We start from the raw sequence: 21,790 nt of genomic DNA, 5'->3' as shown, positions 1-21,790 counted from the left end.
TGCTTTAAATTATTGTAGTATTAATTATCTAATAAGACTAATTTTCCTTTTTCAAAAATTTCCTGGCTATTGTTTCTTATTTTTCATGTGAATTTGAGAATCAGCTTGTCCAGTTCCAAAATAAAAGGCAAAACAAACACTTGTTAGTATTTTTTTTGGTATTGCACTAATTCATAGGTTAACATAAGAAGTACTGACACTTTTATGGTGCTGTCTTTATATTCAAGAACGTGCTGTGTCTTTCCATTCGGTTATGACTTCTTTTATACCCATTATAGCATTGGGACATCTGGGTGGCTCAGTTGGTTAAGCTTCCAACTCTTGATTTCAGCTCAGGTCAAGATCTCAGGGTGGTGAGATGAGCCCCATGTTGGGCTTCATGCTGAGCATGGAGCCTGCTTAAGATTTTCTTACTCCCTCTCCCTCTGCTCCTCCCTGCCCCCAACTCATGTACGTTTTCTCTAAATAAATAAATAAATAAATAAATGTCTATTCTCTTTATGGCATTTTAAAGTTCTCTTCATTCAGATTTTGGATAGTTGTAAGCTTATTCCTGAGAAATTTATGCTTTTATTGCTATTTATAAACGGGCCCTTTTCTTCTACTAAATATTTTCAATAGTTACTGTCCATGTTTTGGCTGACAATTCAGGGTTTTTTTGTTTCTTTTTAAGATTTTATTTATTTATCTGAGAGAGAAGTGAGCACAAGCAAGGGTAACAGCAGAGGGAAAGGGAGAAGCAGGGTTCCCCACTGAGCAGGGAGCCCAACTTGGGGCTTGATCCCAGGACACTGAGATCATGACCTAAGCCAAAGGCAGATGCTTAACCTACTGAGCTACTCAGGCGCCCTTGGCTGAACTGTTTTAACAAACACATATTATTTTCAAAAAAAAAAAGAGCACATTCTAATCTATAAATACAGGCTCCTTTACGATTCAGGGTAAAATAATCAGGCTAATGTCACATATTTAATAGATTGTGATAATAGGGGTGCCTGGGTAGCTCAGTTGGTTAAGCATCTGCCTTTGGCTCAGGTCATGGGACTGAGCCCCACGCCAGGCTCCCTGCTCGGTGAGGGTGCCTGCTTCTCCCTTTCCCTCTGCCTCTCCTCCCTGCTTGTGCTCTCTCTCCCTCAAGTGAATAAATAAACTCTTTTTAAAAAAAAAAAAAAGAGGGGGGCCTGGGTGTCTCAGTGGTTTAAAGCCTCTGCCTTCAGCTCAGGTCATGATCTCAGGGTCCTGGGATCAAGCCCCGCATCGGGCTCTCTGCTTGGTGGCGAGACTGCTTCCTCCTCTCTCCCTCTCTGCCTACTTGTGATCTCTGTCAAATAAATAAATAAAATCTTTTTAAAAATAAATAAATAAAAATAAAAAAAAAATTTTAAAAAAGGATAATGATAATAAAGCAGAAGAAATCTTTTTTTTTTTAAATGATTTTGTTTATTTATTTGACAGACAGAGATCACAAGTAGGCAGAGAGAGAGGAGGAAGTAGGCTCTCCACAGAGCAGAGAGAGCCTGATGTGGGGCTCGATCCCAAGACCCTGAGATCATGACCCGAGCCGAAGGCAGAGGCTTTAACCCACTGAGCCACCCAGGCGACCCAAGTAGAAGAAATCTTGAGTTTAGAGTTCTATTAACCACTTAAAGAAAATTTTAAGTAAGAACAGAAAGTAAATTAAGTGGATAGACAAAGTCAAGTGAAAATGTCCAGAATGAAGTACCATTACTTAAAGTCATCAATGTTTTGATCCATGACACGCTTAAACTTTTCTGAAGATCATCTATAAATACTACAAGTTAATAAATGAATAAATAATGTAACTGAAAGCTATATGCGCAAGGCATACAACTCTCCTCAGAGTTACAGGAGGCCCAGTAACCACATACCATGAGGTTTCCATGTGTCTCCCATGTTGGTGCTTCAGTTTTATAAAGCTCTTCAAACTGCTTTCTATATTTTGTGACTAGTTCCTTCTCCAATTTATCAACGCAGTCTGCATATTCAACCTTAAAAAAATAAACAAACAAACCCAAAACAGAGTAACTTATATCTACGACAAAAGGTAAATATTCAAATGAAAGTGAAAAGGAGTAATATAAAATTATTAAACAGTGTTGAATTTTTTTTCTTTTTTTTTTCTTTTTCTTTTTCTTTTTTTTTTTAAAGATTTTATTCATTTGACAGAGAGAGAGAAATCACAAGTAGGCAGAGAGGCAGGCAGAGAGAGAGTGGGAGGAAGCAGGCTCCCTGCGGGGCAGAGAGCCCGACTCGGGGCTCGATCTCAGGACCCTGCTGGGATCATGACCCAAGCTGAAGGCAGAGGCCTTAACCCACTGAGCCACCCAGGCACTCCAACAGTGTTGAATTTTATAGGACACAGAGAACCATGAGGACTAAACGGGCTTACCCTATAGGGATGTCTTTCATCTTGAAAATAAGTGAGAAGGTGTAAGACACAACGAAGAATACAGGTTCTTTCTTCATAGTAATAATCCGCAATCTGGGAAGAACCCAAAGATGTAAAATCAGTTACTCACCTTTGCACAAAAGACACTCAATTTTAAATTTATTGATAAAGAGATCACTTAAAGATGAAAATGGAAAAGGCTGGTTTCTACTAGCAATCATAGACACAGAAAGATTGTGTTAGGCCAAAGAAAGCAAAAGACCTTCATGAAATAGTATACAAGTAAAGCCATGCAAAGTAAAAGGAATTATTTAAAAATATAAACAAGTTGTCTTGCATGATTTCTCAAGCTTTCAAAAAACACACAACACAGCTATGGCTGACAGGCCAAATACATGAAGACAAATATAAAAACACCACTTGTATATATCATGCTTATAACTAAGGTACTTGGTTCTCGCTAAATACCAAATAGGAAACTACTTCTGAAGTCACAGTCAAGCTCCATTCTATATGAGATCCTAAATGAGAAGGCTGCTTTGGAGGGTAGGGGAAGACAAAGGAATAAAGAAATATACATTAACCTTCCTGCATTTAGACGTAGAGAAAAAAGACACATGAAGTAGTTTTCATCCCCAGTAGCTGGACAGTCTCCTCTGGGAAAGGTCTCAGCTGGGGTCAGTGGATAAAAAGCCTCTTGTTTCACAAGTATGTTACTAACCTACTTCATCGACACCTTCCATGCTTACCCAATAAGAGTCCAAAGCCAGCAATGCCCAGGAGAACAAGGTCAGGAACCCATCACCCAATTTCACAACAAAGAATGAAAACAGTAACTCCCACTCACCTTCAGGATTAAGGCCTGGCTCTGCCTCTCATCTTGCAGTACCGTCTGAAGGAAAGAACAGTCACGCAGTCATCTTATAAGCAAAGCTCAATTAACAAAGAAAAGGCAAATATCTTCACCTCACCTTTCAAGATTTAAGTGCCCATTCATTTCTGGAAGTATTTTTTTACCTAAATATATTCAAATCTCAGCCCACTCCTCTGGACTCAATTTCCCTATATGCAAAATGAGGAGCCAGACAAGCTCCATACAGTCCCAGGTTGTTTTCAGCTCTGACGTCCTGAGATTCTATCATTAACACGTCAATCTTTGACCTCTTCAGCCTGTGAAGTCTGAGGACAGACTTCAGTTTAAGTACATGTGTTTTAAGCCTTTAGAAAATCTCTCCTGGGGCGCCTGGGTGGCTCAGTCGTTAAGCATCTGCTTTTGGCACAGGTCATAATCCAAGGGCCCTGGGATTGAACCCCGCATCTGGCTCCCTACTCAGCAGGAAGCCTGTTTCTCCCTCTCCACTCCCCCTGCTTATGTTCCCTCTCTCACAGTCTCTCTCTGTCAAATAAATAAATACAATCTTTAAGGAAAAAAAAAAGAAAGTGTCTTCTGAGAATCACTGTATCTGATCACCTACCTCTGTTGCAAAGAACCAGTACCAAAACCCTTAAACACCTAAAACACAAGGAAAAATAGAGAAGGCAGGAGAAAGGAGCCGGACATAACAACAAACCTTTAGTGAGTCCCGAGTACCTCTATAATCTTCTTGAAGGTAACACTGGATTAACTGCACACTCTGTTCTTCGTCAAGACCCTGAAATGCAGGGGTCGTTAAGAGAGGCACAGCCACCTCAGCTCAGAAAACACACATGGGAAGTAAAGCATTCTAAGGATTTGTCCTCTGGAATGAACACAGAACTTGAATAAATAGAAATCCTTTTAAAAGATTAAAAGACACAACATAAGTTTGCTCCAAACAGGAGAAAAAAGAGCCAGTCATAGACATGTAATTTACATGACAATTAAATTTACAATGTCAGAAACAACTGTGCTTATTTACCAAGCCATTGATTGATACGGTCACAGGCATGATCTGGGTTTCCAAAATTAAAAAGAAATAGCTACATATTTAAATATAATCTAGGCAATTTAAAGAATACTACAGGGTGCCTGGGTGGCTCTGTTGGTTGAGCTACTGCCTTCCGCTCAGGTCATGATCCAGGAATCCCAGGATCGAGTCCCGCATTGGGCTCCCAGCTCCATGGGGGGGGGGGGGGGGTCTGCTTCTCTCTCTGACCTTCTCCCCTCTCACGCTCTCTCTCACTTTCTCTCCCTCAAATGGGTTTAAAAAAAGAAAAAACAACTTTAAAATAAATAAATAAATAATAAAACAAAGTACACTACACGCATGAAGAAGAAAATTCCATGATATATATAGTAAACAGATGTGGCAACTTATTTTGTGGCTTTTAACAAGAAGAGTTACCACATGGATATTTCTGAAACCCAGTATGTTCGATTTAATCTCCAAAACTGAAATAAACTGAATTTTCACTGAAAACCACTAACAACGAAACAATGCACATCCACAATGCAGCAAGTAAACTGAGACCATGCTAATTTTTACTCACCAAAAACTTGCTGATTCTTAAACCCAGTTCCTTCAGCGGTGAAGCCACATCTTTATTAGCTTTCACTTTTTCGGCTGAATTTGGACTATGAAAAGAACAGTGAATCATTTCCTCATCTCAATGACCCTCTAAGGATTTTAAATAAACATACTTAAAGATATTTTTACCACAGACCTTTTTCTGCCCTGTAGGTGCCTATGAAAATACACACATATACAACAAGTTCATCTCTACAGACTTTATGACACAGAACTACTTATGCCTAAATAACAAATATGTTATCTATCTGTTACAAACTGTAGTTATAATAATATTATATATGGATATATTAGGTTACATTATTTTTGATCCTTACAACTATGAAAGGGAAATATTATTAATCCCATTTTACAAATGGAATTACTAATACTCATAATCAATAAATAAGTTACCAAAAATCCCACAGCTAATAAAAAGTTCAGATGAAATTTAAAACCAGGTCTGTTAGTATACATACATACATTACCTAGCTCTATCTACTGAGAAGGCCTAGAAGCTAAAAACCCCAGTAGCAGTGAGCACACCCAGCCCCCAGATCTTGGTTTCTAACAGCATTACCTAATAAAAGTTACCAGGACTCCTTAGAGAAATAGCTAATTCTAGAGCTGCGGCAGAGAAAATACTAGATGAGCCTGGAGCATCTCGTAATGCCAGAAAGGAAATATTCAGAAAACAAAAAGGTGGGGTAATGTCGAGAGGACGTAGATGACAACCCAAAAGAACTCCCAGTGAGCAAAGCTAAAACAAGGTATAAGCAAAGTATAAAATAAATATACATGAGCCCATATGATAGAAATAAATATGGAGAAGGGAAAAATCTTCCTTACACAAGAAGTCCAAATAACATATACAGATGCCACTCCTTCAGGAAGTACAGTTTAATTTCACTGTACCCCCACCCAGAGAGTGGGCTCTATGCTTAGTGACCCACTTTTAAGACACAGAGTAGGGGAAAGGGAAAAAATAACTTTACAGAAGAGAAACTTGGCAAATGCCACCTTACCCAAGTGAGCAAGGTTAAGATCACCAGCAATTTCATGTGGAAAACCATATCCTCTCTTATGGTAAGGATGGTACTTCACTTCTCTGCATTCTTCCCAAAACCCACAACCCCAATCTAATAATAAGAAAAACATGAGACAAATCCAGATTGAAGGCATTCTACAGAATACTTGACCAGTCCTCTTCAAAACTGTTCCAGATCATGAAAATTAAGGGAAGACTGAAATGCCGTCACAGTTATGAGCTAAGGAGACATGACAACTGAATGCAATGTGGGATCCTGGGTGGATCCTGGGCTAGAAAGAGGACATTCAAGGAAAAAAAAAAAAAAGGTTAAATTCAAATAAAGCCTGAAGTTACAAGAAAAGGTCTGTCGGACTTTGAATATCATGCTGCTTATAAAAGAAACTTTCATCTTTAAAAAAAGAAAGTAATGCCACAAATGTCTGTTCTGCAAACTACAAGCATGTTGTTGTTGGATTTTTTTTAATAGAGACTCTCACATTTCACAGGAAATCCACAACACAAAGGCCAGACAAAGTGAAACAGTCAGTTCTGAAAGAGGCGACAGAGAATGATGGTTAAAAACACAAACACTGGAGTAAGACTGCCAGGTTCACATCCTGCTTCTACATTTACTAGCTGAGTGACCTTGGGCAAGTTACTTAACCTCTTTGTGCCTCAGTTTCCCCATCCGTAAAATGGAAATGATAATAATCAAAGTACCTGTATGTGATAATACAGTGATTATCTTCTTTTTCTTAAGTCCATTATTTTAGATACATGGTAGTTACAGATAAAACACCACCATGTCTGGGAGTTACTTCTAAACAGGTATGGGGGGAGGGTTAGTGAACAATGAAAAAAAGAAAGTTCTTAACCTAAAGAAATGATGATGGAAGGTGAAGATGTAAAAAAAAAATCAAATATTCCAAAGTAGAAAGGAAACAAGGTTGGCTTGGCAACTACAATGCACTACAGAATGCGATCTGGACTAGGAGTTAACATAAAAGAGTCTAAACCTACAAGATATATTCTCTTCATTTTTAAACTACTTTATATGATATTATTGTTGTTTTCCACTACCCCATAAAAAAATCTAAAAATCTAAAAAATCTAAAAAAATCTATTTATTCTAGTACAGAATGAAATTAGTGGGCTTTTATGAGGACTGAATGACTTGCTATGCACGCTCAGAAGAACAACAGGTACACAGTAAATCCTCCGTAAGCGGACAGCTGCTCTCATCACTGCTCACTGCCTTGTCCCAGCACCTGCTGCTGCCGGCACCTCACACAGACACGGAGGACCGAAATAAACACTAGAACTATTAATTGAAGAAGTTAATGACTCCTCATCCCCAGACACTAGGGTTATATAACTGGATTCAATAACACTGTATTTCTAAAAGGAATTTCCCCTCGTTCAACAGACAGAAATCATGTGCCCAACTGCCTTCCACTGGTAACCAAACCGTATTCTCTGCCATCTCCCTAACCCAGCGGCATCACAAAATCATACACAACGACAGTTTTGCTATGCCGGCTTCCTCAGGGGAATTACTCTAACCAGACACATGGATTAGCCATACCTGGGTGGTTTATAGTAGGACAGCCCTTCCAAGAGTCGCTGCCAATGTTTATTCAGTTCTGCCTCAATCTGATTCTGGAAAATAACAAAGAAATTATATAAGGATTTACATAATCCTGAGCCTTTAATGTTTTTCTCCATAATTGAAATCATTTTGAAAAGAGAATTCTGGGGGCACCTGGGTAACTCAGTGGGTTAAGCAACGGACTTCGGTTCAGGTCATGATCTTGGGGTCCTGGGATCAAGCCCCATTTTGGGCTCCCTGCTCAGTGGGGAGTCTGCTTCTCCCTCTCCTTCTGCCCTTCCTTCCACTTATGTTCTGTCTCTCGAATAAATAAATAAAATCTTTAAGAAAAAGAGAATTCTGTAGCCTCCTTTTCCTTATGATTTTTTAAAATATTTTACTTACCTATTTGTGAGAGAGACCATGCATGCGCACAACTAGGAGGAGCAGCAGGCAGACAGAGAAGCAGGCTCCCCACCGAGCAAGGAGCCCAATGTGGGACTCAATCCCAGAAACCTGGGATCATGACCCGAGCTGAAGGCAGACACTTAACTGACTGAGCCACCCAGGCGTCCCTTAATCTTATTATGAAAATCTTGATAAACATCCTTTCTAGCAGTTGCATAATATTTTATCAAGTGGCTAGATAATTATTTATTTACCATGCCTCTAATGTTAGATATACTTAAACTGTGATTCCTTACTATATAAATAACACGACTGTAAGGAGATGTGTGCACAAAACTTTTCAAGATTTCATTCTTCTAAGATACATTCCTAGAAGCAGAATTATCAGATGAAAGCATATCAAAAATGTTAAGGCTCCAGGGCCTTCTGGCTAGCTCAGATGGCATAGCATGTGACTCTTGATCTTAGGGTCATGAGCTCAGGCCCCATGTTGGATGTGGAGCCTACTAAAAAAAAAAAAAAAAAAAAAATAGGGGCGCCTGGGTGGCTCAGTGGGTTAAGCCTCTGCCTTCAGTTCAGGTCATGATCTCAGGGTCCTGGGACTGAGTCCCACATCAGGGCTCTCTGCTCAGCAGGGAACCAGCTTCCCCCCTCTCTCTGCCTGCCTCTCTGCCTACTTGTGATCTCTCTCTCTGTCAAATAAATAAAATCTTTTTCAAAAAATAATAATAAAAATAAAGGCTCTAAAAAAGGTATGATACTCATTATGTTGATTACCATAGTAACAATAGTAATAATTGAACGTCATCTTAACGCTCTACCCTCACAAGGTCAACATGAAGAAGGATCAAGGATCAAGGATCAACATGAAAAACTGTCCTTTACTATACTTAGAAAAGTCCTAGAAACCACAGCCCCTATGACCTAGGGAGCTGGCAACATGAAAAAAAAAGAAAAGGCAAGTAAAGAAGGAGACAGAGAAAAGGACTTAGAACTTTCCTTAGCTGGAGGCAGCAAAGTGGTATTTGTCCCCAAACCCTGAGCAGCCAGTCGAGCAGCACAGGTATCTTTTTAGATAAAGAATCTCAAAAAAAAAAAAAAAAAAAAAAGGCGGGGGGGGGGGCGGGTAGAAGTTTGGAAACTTCAGCAGCTGAGCTAGAAGACACACTATGTTTCAGCAGAGAAAAGCAGGGAATGCATAATGTTTATAAAATTTTAGAAATAAAAAAAGTGCATTTAGTTCCTCCTTCAAAGACAAGGCAATATCGGAGGTTTATTGTAACACAAGCTACATAAGAACCATAGAATCCACTCAAGAGGGGCGCCTGGGTGGCTCAGTGGGTTAAGCCTCTGCCTTTGGCTCGGGTCATGATCTCAGGGTCCTGGGATCAAGCCCCACATGGAGCTCTCTGCTCAGCAGGGAGCCTGCTTCCTCCTCTCTCTCTGCCTGCCTCTCTGCCTACTTGTGATCTCTCTCTCTCTGTCAAATAAATAAAAATTAAAATTAAAAAAACAAAAACAAAAACAAAAAAAAAAACGAATCCACTCAAGACCACCACCCACTTACCAGTTCTCTCAGAGCTGACCTTCCCAGCAGAATTGTCCACAGTTCCCTGCTGCTCCTGAAAAATGACGGAAAGCAGGGGTAATTTTGAACTTTCAGGTTATACAAATTTGACTAAGCTGCCTTCCAGTATTTTGTTTATTCTCTGAAACCAGGAAAACTCAATGTACAAAACAATTTGTTAAAATTCTGGACATTATTCCCATTATATTGTTCTTAGAAGTTTGAGTTCAAAATAAAAATTAAGAACTTGACATATAACCTAAACTAAGCAGATGCTGTGTTAAAAAGGAGGATGGCTACTGTATTTTAATGCATTTAAGATGCCATTAATTGCAGGATACATGATTATTTATGTCCTACCAGCCATCAATAATAAAATGCATGCAACATCAGAGGCATTAAAATATGAAAAAACGTACATTTTAGAATGTAATACAATAATTAATGAATTATCTTACATCTCCTATGCTAAGGCGCATCAGTGTATCAATTTCTCTCCTCCCTTTACATTAAAATGTAGTGACTAAAAAGGAGAATGTAGAAAAGGACTATGTATATTTCAACCCCCCTCATCACCTTCAGAAATTTCTTTTAAGATTTATTTATTGGGGCACCTGGGTGGCTCAGTGGATTAAAGCCTCTGCCTTCGGCTTGGGTCATGATCCCAGGGTTCTGGGATCGAGCCCGGCATCAGGCTCTCTGCTCAGTGGGGAGTCTGCTTCCCCTCTCTCTGTCTCTGCCTGCCTCTCTGCCTACTTGTGATCTCTGTCAAATAAATAAATAAAATCTTTTTTTTTTTTTAAAGGACTTATTTATTTAAGTAATCTCTATACCCAATGTGGGGCCCAAACTCATGACCATAAGATCAAGAGTCAAATGCTCTACTGACTGAGCCAGCCAGGTGTCTCCAGAAAATTTTCTAAATGCATGGTATGATTCACTTTCTCAATCAAAAAAAGTCTAATGGTCATTATGAATGGTACTATATTTGTTCATTTATTAATTGCCACTAGGTGCCACACACTGTGCAAGACACATAAAAACACATCAATAGTCCCTGCCCCTGTGAGCTCTTCAAATATACTCTCCACCACATGCTTACCCAAGTTCCTTCCCTCATCCATGCCTTTCAACTTCAGGAAACATGTTATAGGGTTTTTTAAAGTCTAGAACTGAATTTCAAAATGTAGCCATTAAGAAATTCTCCCAAGAGGGCACCTGGGTGGCTCAGTGGGTTAAAGCCTCCGCCTTCGGCTCAGGTCATGATCTCAGGGTCCTGAGATAGAGCCCCACATCGGGCTCTCTGCTCAGCAGGGAGCCTGCTTCCCACCCCCACCATCCACCTCCCTGTGCCCGCCTCTCTGCCTACTTGTGATCTGTCAAATAAATAAATAAAATCTTAAAAAAAAAAAAAATTCTCCCAAGAGGTATCTGGGTGGCTCAGTCAGGTAAGCGTTTGACTCTTGATTTTGGCTCAAGTCATGATCTCAGGGTTGTGGGATCGAGCCCTGAGTCAGGTTCCAAGTTCAGCATGGAGGCACTTTGGGATTTTCTCCCTTTCCCTCTGCCTCCCACCCGCTCTCTCTCCCCATCTCTCCAAAAATAAATAAATAAATAAAATTTTTTTAAAAATTAAAACTACTTAGAAAGCCTGCCTGCAGAGAAAACGAAAAGGTCTAAGAAGATATACTAAACATTTAACAAAAAGGACACAAGCTCTCTTAACTATGAGGATAAACTGAAAAAATGTTTTTCCCATTAAAAACTAACACCAAGCACTAGCTCTACTTAAAATTTTGGGGGTGCCTAGGTGGCTCAGTGGGTTGAACCTCTGCCTTCAGCACAGGTCATGATCTCAGGGTCCTCGGATCGAGCCCCGCATCGAGCTCTCTGTTCAGCGGGAAGCCTGCTTCCCCCTCTCTCTCTGCCTGCCTCTCTGCCTACTTGTGATCTCTCTGTCAAATAAATAAATTAAATCTTTAAAAAAAATTTTTTTTTCTTTCAGGGGGCATCTGGCTGGCTCAGTGGGTGGAGCATATAACTCTTAATGTCAGGGTTGCTAATTCAAAGCACACATTGGGTGTAGATTACTCAAAAATAAAAATCTTTACCCCCCCCAAAAAAGTCCAGATTTCCCATCAAAAGAAATTTAAACACACTTAAAATTATAAATCTCTTTTCTAAGCATTAATGCTTTTAAGAAAACACTTGAGTCCTGCCACATCAATAGACACCAGCTCCCACAATGGCTCTGTGTGATCGTTAATCATTTTTCTGATGACAAAACAGCATTCACTCTTCAAAATCTGGAGATCAGACCCAGTAAATAAAACAAATAGGACTCTTTATTGTCAATGTATATTAAAACGTCTGAGTAAACCAAGCCCTAAATAATTAAAAACAGAGGTAAGCTCACCATTAAAGAATTTATAGTAAAATTTTAAAGTAAGACTGCCTTTTGTAAAGAGAATAATTATCATCTAACTTACTTGTTTGATAAATCTGAATTAACAAAAAATTAAGGAAGAGCTTTATTTAAAATGGCATATACTTGAATTTGACCAAGGACAGCTTCTGACTTGCACAGAATGTATTAGATTCCTACTATTAACACATAGCTAATAATGGGGCTAACAGTACACTAACATTAATGGAAAGAAATTTATCATTAACTGAAGGCATTTGAATGGCTGAGCAAATAAATCAAATCACTCTTGGTCATCCATCTTCCAATTTCAAAAAGCCTGGACATCACTTAGCTTTAATTTATCCACATTTGCTTTCAGAACTTAGATCTCTAGTGAGCTAGGTAGCAGTGATTCCCAGAAGAAACTACGAAGACCACAGCCCACACTCAAGGACCTGCTGCCAGGGCCCAGAATTTCTTGTTCTGTCAAATTCAAGCTGTAGGTGTTGATTACACCAAAATCTGTAAAATTTTGTTTTTTTTTTTTTAAAGATTTTGTTTTTAAGTAATCTTTACACCCAAAGTGGAACTCAAACTCACAACCCTGAGATCAAGAGTCGCATGCTCTATCGACTGAGCCAGTCAGGTGCCCCATGCTTCTTCTTCTTTTTTTTTAATAAAATATCCTGAAAGAGTGTTTCTCAAATATGTGAAATCACCCAGGAACAACACAGCAACACCATGGAATCCTGGTCACAGCCTAGAGCTACTGTTTCTCAAAGGTTGGGCATGGAAAATATACATTTATTTTTTAAGAGTTTTATTTATTTGAGAGAGAATATGTGTGTGTGTGAACACAGGGGGAAGGGCAGAGGGAGAGGGAGAAGCAGACTCCCCACTGGGCAGGGAACCCGAGGCAAGGCTCGATCCCAGGACCCGATCCCAGGACCTGGAGATCACAACCTGAGCCAAAGGCAGAACCTTAACCCACTGAGCCACCAAGGCACCCTGGCAATCTACATTTTAAAACGACTACACAGATGAATTCCTAAATCACCACTGCTCCAGGGTATCAATTTGTTTCAGAGCAGCAGGTAAAAGACCTGGTCAGTATAGACCCTCTCTCTTTTATGTTTGTAGTATTAGCCTCTTTTTGGGAGGAGAGAAGGGGAGAGAAAGATTCTGCTACTAAACAAGATTGGAGGTCACTGTCCTAAAGCAAGGCAGTAACTTTTACACTTACTGCTAAAAAAAAAAAAAAAGAAAAAAAAGTTTTCTTTAAAAATTAAAATTTTGGGGCGCCTGGGTGGCTCAGTGGGTTAAAGCCTCTGCCTTCGGCTCGGGTCATGATCCCAGGGTCCTGGGATCGAGCCCCGCATCAGGGTCTCTGCTCGGCAGGAAGCCTACTTCCTCCTCTCTCTCTGCCTGCCTCTCTGCCTACTTGTGATCTCCGTCTGTCAAATAAATAAATAAATCTTAAAAAAAAAAAAATTAAAATTTTTGTTGGCAAAAAAAAAAAAATTTTATTGACAAAACCTTGTCCTGTTAAACTCCTTTTGTTATAAGATGTCAAAAACAAGGGCACCTGGGCAGCTCAGTCGTTAAAGCATCTGCCTTCAGCTCAGGTAATGATCCCAGTGTCCCGGGAGTCCTGGAATCAAGCCCCACTCGGGCTCTCTGCTCAGTGTGGAGCCTGCTTCTCCCGTGCTTGCGCTCCCCCGTGCTTGTGTTCTCTCTCTCGCTACCTCTCTGTCATAAACAAATAAAATCTTTAAAAAAAAAAAAGTCAAAAACAATAATCTCTATTGAAAAGCTTTTAATAATAAAAAGAGCTAACACTGAGAATTTATAATATGCAAGCACTGTTAGGATTACCATTAATTGACCATTTATAACATGCAGGCACTGTGTTACGCATTTTACACTCTGACTTACTGAAAACTGACAACTCACTTATGAAGCTGATCCTCTTATTACCCCCATTACGTCATCAGGAAACGAAGGTATAAAAGTAGTCAGATAATTGCGTAGGGCCACAAAGCTAACAGAGAATAGAGTCAGGGCTTGAACCCGGGTTTGCACGACTCCAGAGTGCAAGCTGCATCGAGCCGCACTCATGAATTCATCCTACAAGCGAGCAAAGGTGGAGCTGAGGCTTTCTGTTCTCCAGTGGCAAACATATACCCCTAACACAGTGGCTGGCACAGAGGGGCTCAAGGAGTACGCACTGATGAAGTATCAAAGGAGACTGACAGGAGTCCCTTTTAGACCTGCAATGCCAGCAATCCAAGTGAAACAGAAAAATTAGGAAACCCGTATGATATGCCCAAGTGCCAAGAGAAGGCAGAATAAGGGAGAAAACAGTAGGGGGCACCTGGCTGGCTCAGTCAGTTGAGCATCGAACTCTCGATTTCAGCTCCGGTCATGATCCCAGGGTCACAGGATCAAGCTCCGTGTCAGACTCTGTGCTCAGCAGGGAGTCGGCTTGAGATTCTCTCTCCTTCTCCCCCTACCCCAACTCCTCCCCCGCAAATAAATAAATAAATCTTTTTTTTAAAAGAAGGAGAAAATGGTCATTTATCAGGAAAGAAATCCTTGCGGAAACAAATGTCACTGGTTCTTCGATTCCTAGACATTTTCTGGTCTAGGAATAAAGGGGATACAAATAAATCTAAGACCCTCCTGATCCTCATCTAGTATTGGGAATGACCAAGGATGTTAATTAAGCACGCATTACATAAAATCAGCAAGAAACCAGAAAGTAATAAAAAGCATGATCCTAAGAATTAGACACTACAAAGGAATACAACCACATTAAACAGAAAAGAGAGAGGAGAGAGATCACTGGGAACTGACCCAGAGGGCGACAGAAGACTGCGCCTCAAATCGGAACCTGAAGGTTTAGCAGGCGATTCTCAAGACACAACAACCACGGCCGGAACTGTGATGCCCAACCCAAAGCCTCAGGGAAACATCTTCTATGTATTTCTTCAAGAAACAAAATATGTACTATAGTATGCCTCATTTATTTGCACAATAAATAAACCTGAACTAAGTATCTGGAGGAGAAACAAAACCACAGAAACTAAATACCTTGCCTCAAAGGTAAAGTTTTAAAAAGTTATTGACTTTCAGCCCAATGTTCTACCAGACAACATGGAACTCCATTCCTAAAAGAACTGGACTCAATGAAAACTGAAAATCACCTTCCCTAGGGAGATCCACATGGTTGTAAACCTTTGAGGTTAGGAAGAAGAGCCTCTAGGATGGGAGTCCTTTTGGTAGAAAGCTGCCACACAGCCAACCTACTCTGAAACAGTTCTTTTGAAAAACACAGTTATAATCCACAGGGAGATAATAAATAAAAGTGGCCACTGTCCATGGATGCCCTAACTCCACAGATTAGGTACAAGCCTCTTGTGTGAACTGAGATTTAAGCTTAACGACAAGCTTTTGGAACTGCTGTTGTTGGTTTTGTTTTTCATTCACATACACCACTCAAACATCTACAAACACATTAACTGAAGAACACAAGAGATACCTAAAAATGCCAATATTCTGACTGACTGCCAAACCCTGAGGGACATTCCCCAAACCCTGAGTGCTTAACGTGTAATATTCTATTTTTGACTAGTGCCAGCTCCTATCAACATACACAAGGACTCTCCTACATGCTTTAGAGCCACCTCAACACTACTTTAAAAAGGACACATTTGGAGAAACGGGTTCCAGGGATAAAGTGCACTGTCTGAGGTTACTTGCATACAGACACCAGGAATAAATTTTAAGTTTTCTCTTAGTCCAGACCTCCAGGCATTTCAAACAGAAGGCTGCTGTTCGGTGTAATCCCAGCTGTTGTAACGTGCTTTCCAGCACAAAAAGAAAGATCACTGTAATACATGCTCTGAGCAGGGATGCCTGGGTGGCTCAGTTGGTTAGGCAGCTGACTTCGGCTCAGGTCATGATCCCAGCGTCCTGGGATCGAGTCCCACATCGGGCTCCTTGCTCGGCGGGGAGCCCGCTTCTCCCTCTGCCTCTGCCTGCCATTCTGTCTGCCTGTGCTCGAGCTCTCTCTGACAAATAAAATCTTAAAAAAAAAAAAATACATGCTCTGAGCAAAGCAGCGAGTGCCTAGAAATCCTAGTGTCATTTTTCCCATCTTCAGATGTGTGTTTGGTAGGTTCCCAAGGATGTCAAGGCATCTTTCAAGCAAACTAGCCCCCTCCCTTGTTCTTGTTCATTGAAGAGGGTGCCTTACCCTGCAGGAGCTAAACCTACCCAACCTCCAGAATGACTATGAAATAAACGTAAGAAAAGGAGGGCACAGTGACCACAATGCTGCCAGATGAAACAGCTAAGGAGGAAAAAGCAAACGTCCCCCGCAAAGTTCAGAAGCAATCCAGCGGAAATTCCAAAGCAGAAAATCTCACCAGAGCCCAGAGGTGAAGTTAGTGATTACAGAGAAGATGGACAATGTTTGCAATAAATATTTACTGAGCGCCTATTACATGCTCCTCTGGGTGTTGAGGATACAGCAGCGCATAACACAGAAACGTGGGGGAAACAGTCCTGGTACAGTAAGTGACAGGGATGTTGAATTTTAGGACGGAGGATAGTAGGGACAATGGGAGACACTTCAAGTGGGAAGGTGGAAGATAGAGACGTAGTAGTGATCAGGTTAAAGCTTTGGAGCCGGGCCGACCTCGGTCTGAATCCTCGCCTCACCACCTGGCTAGTTCGGAGCTGGATTTGTGAGTCATCTGTAAAAGAGAAGGTGCCTCACGGACTTGAGAGAATTCAATGAGCTAATGCACAGCAAGCGTGTCTGGCAGGGTCTGGCGCTCGTAAGCGCTCTATAAAGTAAGGACTGTCTCGGTCTTTTTTTTTTTTTTTTAAGATTTTATTTATTTATTTGATAGAGAGACAGTGAGAGAGAGCATGAGCGAGGAGAAGGTCAGAGAGAGAAGCAGACTCCCCGTAGAGCCAGGAGTCCGATGCGGGACTCGATCCCGGCACTCCAGGATCATGACCTGAGCCGAAGGCAGTTGTCCAACCAACTGAGCCACCCAGGCGTCCCTGTCTCGGTCTTTTTAACCTTTCATCTTCTTATCCCCCAAAACCAGTCCCGGGCCCGGGATCTCCTAAAGCATTCGGGCACGTCCGCGGATGGAACCAATATAGGAGGACACGAATAGACGGATGAATGGAAGGCAGCGCGGAGAGAGCAGCAACTGCAGGGAGGTGGCTCGGCGACACACGAACAGACTCCTAACGAGCACATGGAAGAACCTGGGAACGTCGCCGGGGCAGGGCAACCGGGCTACGGCGGAGACCGAGAGGGGGGCTCCCGCGGGCGACCGCGAAGCGTCCCGTCGCGCCTCGAGGGAGCGTCACGCCAGACAAGGAAGCGCGGGGGGAGAGGGGGCGGAGCGCCGAGAAACGCGCCCGTGGAAAGGAGGGAGGAAGGGAAAGAGACTGGGTGAGGAGACGGGAGGCCGGCGCTGAGGGAAGGGGTGAGGCACCGGCCCCGTCTTGGAGAAGTCGCCCGAGATCCCCGCGCGCGGGGGACCGTTTGGACGTAACCGGCTCCCGTCTCGGCGCCGGTCCACCTAGCCAGGCTTTGCCCGGCTACCGCCGCCACATCTCTCCCGCAAGTCCCGCCCGGCTTCAGCTCGGCTTCGACCCCGCGCCTCACAGCCACCCCCGCGGACTCGGCCCGCTCCTCACCTCACACACGGCCCGCCGGCGGCCGCCGCCATCTTCGCGCGCGCGCGCCCCCAACCCCGCCCCCAGACGCCGCACCCACGTGACCCTTCGCCTCCGGCCGGGCTGTGAGGGGGAGGGCTTCTCGTCACGTGACGGCGGGCGAGGCCAAGATGGCGACGCCCAGAGAGGTGGGGACCTCGCGGCAAGAGCAGCCGGGGCTGTGAAGAGAGCGGCGGAGTGGTAACGTCTACGTCCTAGGTGCGAGGCGGCGGAGGATATCTGAGCGCCAGTTCCGAAGCCTCAGAAAGTGGCTTGTCTACAGTGGAGCTTCCCTCCTCCCAGCTGGAGAACGATAAGAGAAGGTGCTGGCTGTGTGAAACTGCCGCTGTCGGCTTGGCAGAGCTCGAGGGACCCAGAGGCCAAGGCATCGCTAGTCACCCCGGTTTCTCCGGGGCTCCAGGTCAAGAGACATGACTCGAGAGCACGCTCCCCCGGCCTCGGTGACCGGGGCTCCGCTGAGCGGGTCGGTGCTGGCGGAGTCAGCAGTAGTGTTCGCAGTGGTGCTAAGCATCCACGCAACCGTGTGGGACCGATACTCGTGGTGCGCCGTGGCTCTCGCAGTGCAGGCTTTCTACGTCCAGTACAAGTGGGACCGGCTGCTACAGCAGGGAAGCGCTGTCTTCCAGTTCCGCATGTCCGCCAACAGTGGTCTGCTGCCGGCATCAATGGTCATGCCTTTGCTCGGACTCGTCATGAAGGAGCGTTGCCAGTCTGTGGGGAACCCATACTTTGAGCGCTTTGGAATTGTGGTGGCAGCTACTGGCATGGCAGTGGCCCTCTTCTCTTCAGTGTTGGCCCTGGGCATTACTCGCCCAGTGCCCACCAACACTTGTGTCATCTCAGGCTTGGCTGGAGGTGTCATCATTTATATCATGAAGCACTCACTCAGTGTGGGCGAGGTGATCGAGGTCCTGGAGGTCCTGCTGATCTTCGTCTACCTCAACATGATCCTGCTGTACCTGCTGCCCCGCTGCTTTACCCCTGGGGAGGCACTGCTTGTTTTGGGTGGCGTCAGCTTCGTGCTCAACCAGCTCATCAAGCGCTCTCTGACTGTGGTGGAAAGCCAGGGAGACCCAGTGGATTTCTTCCTGCTGGTGGTGGTGGTCGGGATGGTGCTGGTGGGCATCTTCTTCAGCACCCTCTTTGTCTTCATGGACTCAGGTACCTGGGCTTCCTCCATCTTCTTCCACCTCATGACCTGTGTGCTGGGCCTTGGCGTGGTCCTCCCCTGGCTGCACCGGCTCATCCGCAAGAACCCCCTGCTCTGGCTTCTACAGTTCCTCTTCCAGACAGAGACCCGCGTGTACCTCCTAGTCTACTGGTCTCTGCTGGCCACCTTAGCCTGCCTGGTGGTACTTTACCAGAATGCCAAGCGGTCATCTTCTGAGTCCAAGAAGCACCAGGCCCCCACCATTACCCGAAAGTATTTCCACTTCATTGTGGTGGCCACCTACATCCCGGGTATCATCTTTGACCGGACACTGCTCTATGTAGCTGCCACCATATGTCTGGCAGTCTTCATCTTCCTGGAGTACGTGCGCTATTTCCGCATCAAGCCCCTGGGCCACACTCTGAGGAGCCTCCTGTCCCTTTTCCTAGATGAACGAGACAGTGGACCACTCATCCTGACACACATTTACCTGCTCCTGGGCATGTCTCTTCCCATCTGGCTAGTCCCCAGACCCTGCACACAGAAGGGCAGCTTGGGGGGAGCAAGGGCCCTAGTACCCTATGCAGGGGTCCTGGCTGTGGGTGTGGGCGACACTGTGGCCTCCATCTTTGGCAGCACCATGGGGGAAATCCACTGGCCTGGAACCAAAAAGACTTTTGAGGGGACCATGACCTCTATATTTGCCCAGATCATTTCTGTAGCTCTGATTTTAATCTTTGACAGTGGAGTGGACCTAAACTACAGTTATGCTTGGATTTTGGGCTCTATCAGCATCGTGTCCCTCCTAGAAGCATACACTACGCAGATAGACAATCTCCTGTTGCCTCTCTACCTCCTGATATTGCTGATGGCCTAGCTGCTGAGCCATAGTGATGGAGGAAACAGGGACATGGGGAGGACGAATGGTCCCCACAGCAGCCAGCCACTTGGGCATGAAGCGCCAAGGGGTGAGAAGCAGATTTGATTTTTCAGTTGATTCAGATTCAAAATAAAAATCAAAGCTCTCCTGGTTTTAGTTTTTGCTGATATATAAAAAGAAAAAAAGAGCACAACAACACAAAGAACCTGAGTGTGGTGTAGGATTCCCCCCTTCATCTTGCAATCCTCGGGGGTGTAGGGGAGACCCTGGAGGCAGTGGAGTGTAATGATCACCACCTCAGGTTCTGGAGTCACTATTTAACAATGTGAGTTGCTTACCCACTCTGGGCCTCAATTCTGCTGTCTGCAAGACGGGAGTAGTAAATGGCTGCACCTCACAGGTGAGCACCCAGGGAGGTGAGGCGTGTGAAGGGTCTGGCCCACAGCCCGTGCATAAGGAACAAATAGTAAGGAAAAGAGTCATTACTAGCCAAGGCCAGCCCTCATGTCAGCAAAAAGCCAAGTAAGCCAAGAGTTTTTATGGGTTGTGCTTGGAGACCAGCATGACCTTACTCTTTTGACTACATTTGGAAGAGAACCCAAGAGGAAAACCCATGTGCTTCCTCCCTGTTGGGCTGAAGGGGCAAGGTGAGATCTTTTGCACATGTGGAAAGACTGGAGGAAGGGTATCTGGCCTGGGCTGACTTCCTGTTTCAGCCAACTCCACTCCTGGCCTCAAGACCTCTGCTGTCCAGCTGAGTGGTGCTGTTGAAGGCCAGGCTGGACGGCACAGGGTCCTTAGCAAGGGGTTCCTCCTGAGAGCCTCTCACACTCCAGTTATGTCCAAACCTGTGTTTCTTCTTTTAGTAAGAAATTAGAGACCAGGGACTGGCGGGGTTTACTGAGAATGCCTCTCCTAGGGGCCCAGGCTGGATCCTTGCTCTCTGTGAGGGCGGAGTCCAGGGCTGCCCCATTCCCCACCGTATCCCCCAATGCCAGCAGAGCCCTACATTGTGGCGAGAGCCCAGTGGACATTTGCCAAGTGCATGGAACATTTCACATCAGTGGGAAGATAGCATAGTGAGTTGGCTGACAAGGTTCTCCCGTTCTTACCCAACCTAACAGGAAGGAGCCTAGATGGAAGACATGAGAACTTTGGCCCACCAAGGCCAGAAGCCAGGAGCAGAGCTCTAGGGATCACTGCCAAGCTCTGTCCCTCAGAAGAACCTATTAAGATATTCCTTTGGGGCTCACAGAAGACTTAACAAACCCTTCCCTTCTCTCTGGCTGCTTTCTCCTTGCTCAAAGAGGCAGCAAAGTACCAAGGGAGAGCTTTGCCTCACTGATTCCCTGGGTGGACTGTGGGGAAGGGCTCTGTCCTCTGGGCCTCGGTTTACCCACAAACAGAATGGGGACTGAAAATTAAGGTCACAAATTCATATGACTGCTGAGGCCAGGCAGGCAATGCAGGGGATTGGGGACGTGGGAAGCGAGGAGGATAAGAGCCTCCAAGGAGGCTGCTCTGGCCGGGCAACACCACGGTCAGCTGTAGGCCCAGAGTTGCTGACCTGCTCATTCAGGGAAGCTTAGAAACGTGCATTGTTATGTGAAACCTCCCAACTTAAAATGTTTTTTGTTTTTGTTTTTGTTTTTAAAAACATGGGCCCCAGACAAAACACATCTGCAGCCCCAGTTTGCTTGTTTGTTTTTGAAGATTTTATTTATTTGAGAGAGAGTGAGCGAGAAAGAGCACGAGCAGGGGGAGAGGGAGAGGGAGAAGTAGAATGCCTGCTGAATAGGGAGCCTGATGTGGGACTCGATCCCAGAACCATAGGATCATGACCTGAGCCGAAGGCAGATGCTTAACCGACTGAGCCACCCGGGCACCCCTGTAGTCCCATTTTGCAACCTTTGGGCCAAATCCCGGCTGTGCAGATCTTGAATGTCAGCCACTTTGCCCCTACAGAAGTTCTGGGCCATGGAGGCCTTCTCTGGCCCCTTGATGGTACAGGTGGCAAAGCGGGCCCAGAGAGAAGGGCTCAGTCGGTTAAGCGTCTGCCTTAGGCTCGGGTCATGATCCCAGGGTCCTGGGATCGAGT

General features: G+C 44.2%; 2 protein-coding genes across 2 annotated transcripts in view; one reads left to right on the top strand and one right to left on the bottom strand.

Moving 5' to 3' along the window:
- The window catches only part of NUP188 (nucleoporin 188), a 49,951-nt gene extending 32,243 nt beyond the window's left edge, over positions 1-17,708 (bottom strand). Inside the window, exons 1-8 of the mRNA XM_047699183.1 lie at positions 17,624-17,708; positions 9,490-9,544; positions 7,512-7,585; positions 4,880-4,964; positions 3,982-4,062; positions 3,258-3,302; positions 2,411-2,503; positions 1,890-2,009 (exon numbers count right to left, since the gene is read on the bottom strand). Of these exons, the coding sequence (XP_047555139.1) occupies positions 1,890-2,009; positions 2,411-2,503; positions 3,258-3,302; positions 3,982-4,062; positions 4,880-4,964; positions 7,512-7,585; positions 9,490-9,544; positions 17,624-17,655 (585 nt within the window). The 5' untranslated portion in view covers positions 17,656-17,708. The remainder of the gene's footprint in view (positions 1-1,889; positions 2,010-2,410; positions 2,504-3,257; positions 3,303-3,981; positions 4,063-4,879; positions 4,965-7,511; positions 7,586-9,489; positions 9,545-17,623) is intronic.
- Positions 17,709-17,736: 28 nt separating this feature from the next.
- Positions 17,737-19,844, top strand: DOLK (dolichol kinase). Its single transcript, XM_047699188.1, has one exon. The coding sequence runs from the start codon at positions 18,073-18,075 to the stop codon at positions 19,687-19,689; it is 1,617 nt and encodes a 538-aa protein (XP_047555144.1). The 5' UTR covers positions 17,737-18,072; the 3' UTR covers positions 19,690-19,844.
- The last annotated feature ends 1,946 nt before the right edge of the window (positions 19,845-21,790 follow it).

Source organism: Lutra lutra, chromosome 13, assembly GCF_902655055.1.
Source record: "Lutra lutra chromosome 13, mLutLut1.2, whole genome shotgun sequence".
NCBI classification, from domain to species: Eukaryota; Metazoa; Chordata; class Mammalia; order Carnivora; family Mustelidae; genus Lutra; species Lutra lutra.
This window is presented reverse-complemented; position numbering and strand designations above follow the sequence as displayed.